This window comes from Quercus suber, unplaced genomic scaffold, assembly GCF_002906115.3.
Source record: "Quercus suber isolate HL8 unplaced genomic scaffold, Cork oak 2.0 scaffold_56, whole genome shotgun sequence".
NCBI classification, from domain to species: domain Eukaryota; kingdom Viridiplantae; phylum Streptophyta; class Magnoliopsida; order Fagales; family Fagaceae; genus Quercus; species Quercus suber.
This window is the reverse complement of record NW_027069521.1, coordinates 694,500-696,498: the sequence shown is the minus strand read 5'-3', so window position 1 is coordinate 696,498 and position 1,999 is coordinate 694,500. Positions and strand designations below refer to the sequence as shown.

At 37.9% G+C, this 1,999-nt stretch overlaps 1 protein-coding gene across 1 annotated transcript; it reads left to right on the top strand.

Annotated features, from left to right (window-relative positions):
* Window positions 1–568: 568 nt before the first annotated feature.
* LOC112029087 (uncharacterized) lies at window positions 569–1,735 on the top strand. The gene is made up of 2 exons (XM_024061780.2): window positions 569–650; window positions 777–1,735. Exons 1-2 carry the CDS (start codon window positions 569–571, stop codon window positions 1,589–1,591), a joined length of 897 nt encoding a protein of 298 aa, XP_023917548.2. The 3' UTR covers window positions 1,592–1,735.
* Window positions 1,736–1,999: the final 264 nt, after the last annotated feature.

The window sequence follows — 1,999 nt, the reverse complement described above, 5'->3', positions numbered from 1 at the left end:
GCTACTTTGATGTGGCTCAATAGGACCATAGCAATAATGAATGTTATGCTTTGGCTTTTAGATATGTTGTAGATTTGTAGATTGTCATCAACACTCCTGCTTTTACAACAGCTTAAATGCTTTTAGATATTTTGTAGATTTTTTTAAGCTTTAGCATCGCACAGGAAACGCCTATATGGCATATTGGTATTACAAGAATATGTAGTTAGGATATCATCTATCTACAATGTGAATGTGAATGTAGAGTAACCTATACTGGGCTGCCTAAACAAATTCATTTTGATTTCTTAAGACTCATGAACTCAGCATCTAATTGCAAATTGTGTTTATAATATATATTTTTTTACTACTATATACTACAATATCCCCCCAAATTGCCACTATAGATGCCTTTAATAATTAGCTACCTACAATTAACTATCGAACTTCCATTCCACCCAGCTCAGAAGTTGATTGGCAAATTCAACACCCTCATTGCCAATAATAGAAGTTGACATTGACTCTGTCTATCACATTATTGGTTGACTTAGCTCGCTAGACTCAACATTATAAGCTTGGTTTGCACTATATGAGTTTAATACTTCAATTGCACAAACCAATTCAGAGAGATCAGAAAGAGAAAGTGGTAGGAGAAAAAGTGAGCTACAAGGGTATAATGAATGGATAACCTGAACCTGAAATTCACCATTTCAGCCACCAATATCCATTACAGCTCTCCAACTATCTGCCACGACAGACCCTAAACTTAGCCTTGTGTTCAGTCTGCAAACTTTGAGCCTCTGGATCGATTTACTGTTGCACATTCTGCAACTTCTTCCTCCATATCTCATGTTCACGATTGCCTCAGCAAATTACTCACCCATTTGACCAAAACCATATCCTTTCTCTATTCCCAAAACCTTTATACCCAGAAGGATTAGTCAACTGTGATGCATGTGGGAAGGAAGGTAATAGCTTTTCCTACCATTGTGGATTGAGCAACATCGATCTCCATACTACTTGTGCTTCCATGCCATTATGTATGGAGCAGCTCAATCTCACATTCTCATCTCCTGATGATAACAAAAGCTTCTCATGCGATATATGTATGGAGCAGCTGGGGGTCAAACAGTGGCACTATCGATGTAGCTTGTGCGATTTTGATGCTCATTTGGGCTGTACTACAGCAAATCCAAGACCTCCTCTAACCCAAAACTGCATAGTTCCAGCTAGTCCTCATTATCAGGTTCTTGGAAATCAATCACAAACAGGACCTCTCATGCAAAACTATATGGCTCCAAGAGCTGGTCCTCAGTTTCAAACTAGGTATCCTGTGCAAAATCATGTGAACTATGCCCACCAGGGTTCCTACGGATCTGTTGGGCCTATTGGAAATAGGCAAAGAAATGGTATGCTGAACCAGGCAATTAAAGGAATTTCAGAGAGTTTGGGCCAGACATTGGTGCAAGGACTACTAGGTGGCGGCAATGGCAGCAATGGTGTTATGAATACTTCTGGAGGCGATGGTAGTGCTAGCGAGGGTGGTATATTTTGGGGATCCACAGACAATTCTGGTGGAATAGATGGAATAGAACTATCAAGATTATTCTAGCTTTTAAGATTTACACACATGAATTTTACCTAGTTTGTTGTTTGTTTTTGTTATTGCGAATAACTTAACCACTATGAGAATACAGTTAATGTGATCATACATACCATGTGGCAATTACACAAACTTGATGATAGAAGCTTGAAGTTGAGATGCAAACAAATGAAGCTTTGGAATCAATTACGATTTAAGTACTTCAGAGTTCCACTCAATTTATTATAGCATTGGGGATATGAGCTGCCAGGAATGAATAAGTATGCCTCTCTGATGTGATTAATTTTGAAAATAAATCTACACGTCATCCAAAATTTATATTTGCATTTTATGATGATGATTTACCAGTAAGCTTACTGTAAGCATAAGCAAACATGTAGATTATTTTCCCATTTTAAGACGCAATATGCCAATTAT

What these genes read in the sequence shown, in the direction of transcription:
- LOC112029087 (XM_024061780.2), top strand. Translation starts at nt 569, where the DNA reads ATGAGTTTAATACTTCAATTGCACAAACCAATTCAGAGAGATCAGAAA. An exon ending in AGAAAAAGTGAGCTACAAGG is followed by an intron (nt 651 to 776) that starts GTATAATGAATG and finishes GCAAACTTTGAG; the next exon opens with CCTCTGGATCGATTTACTGT.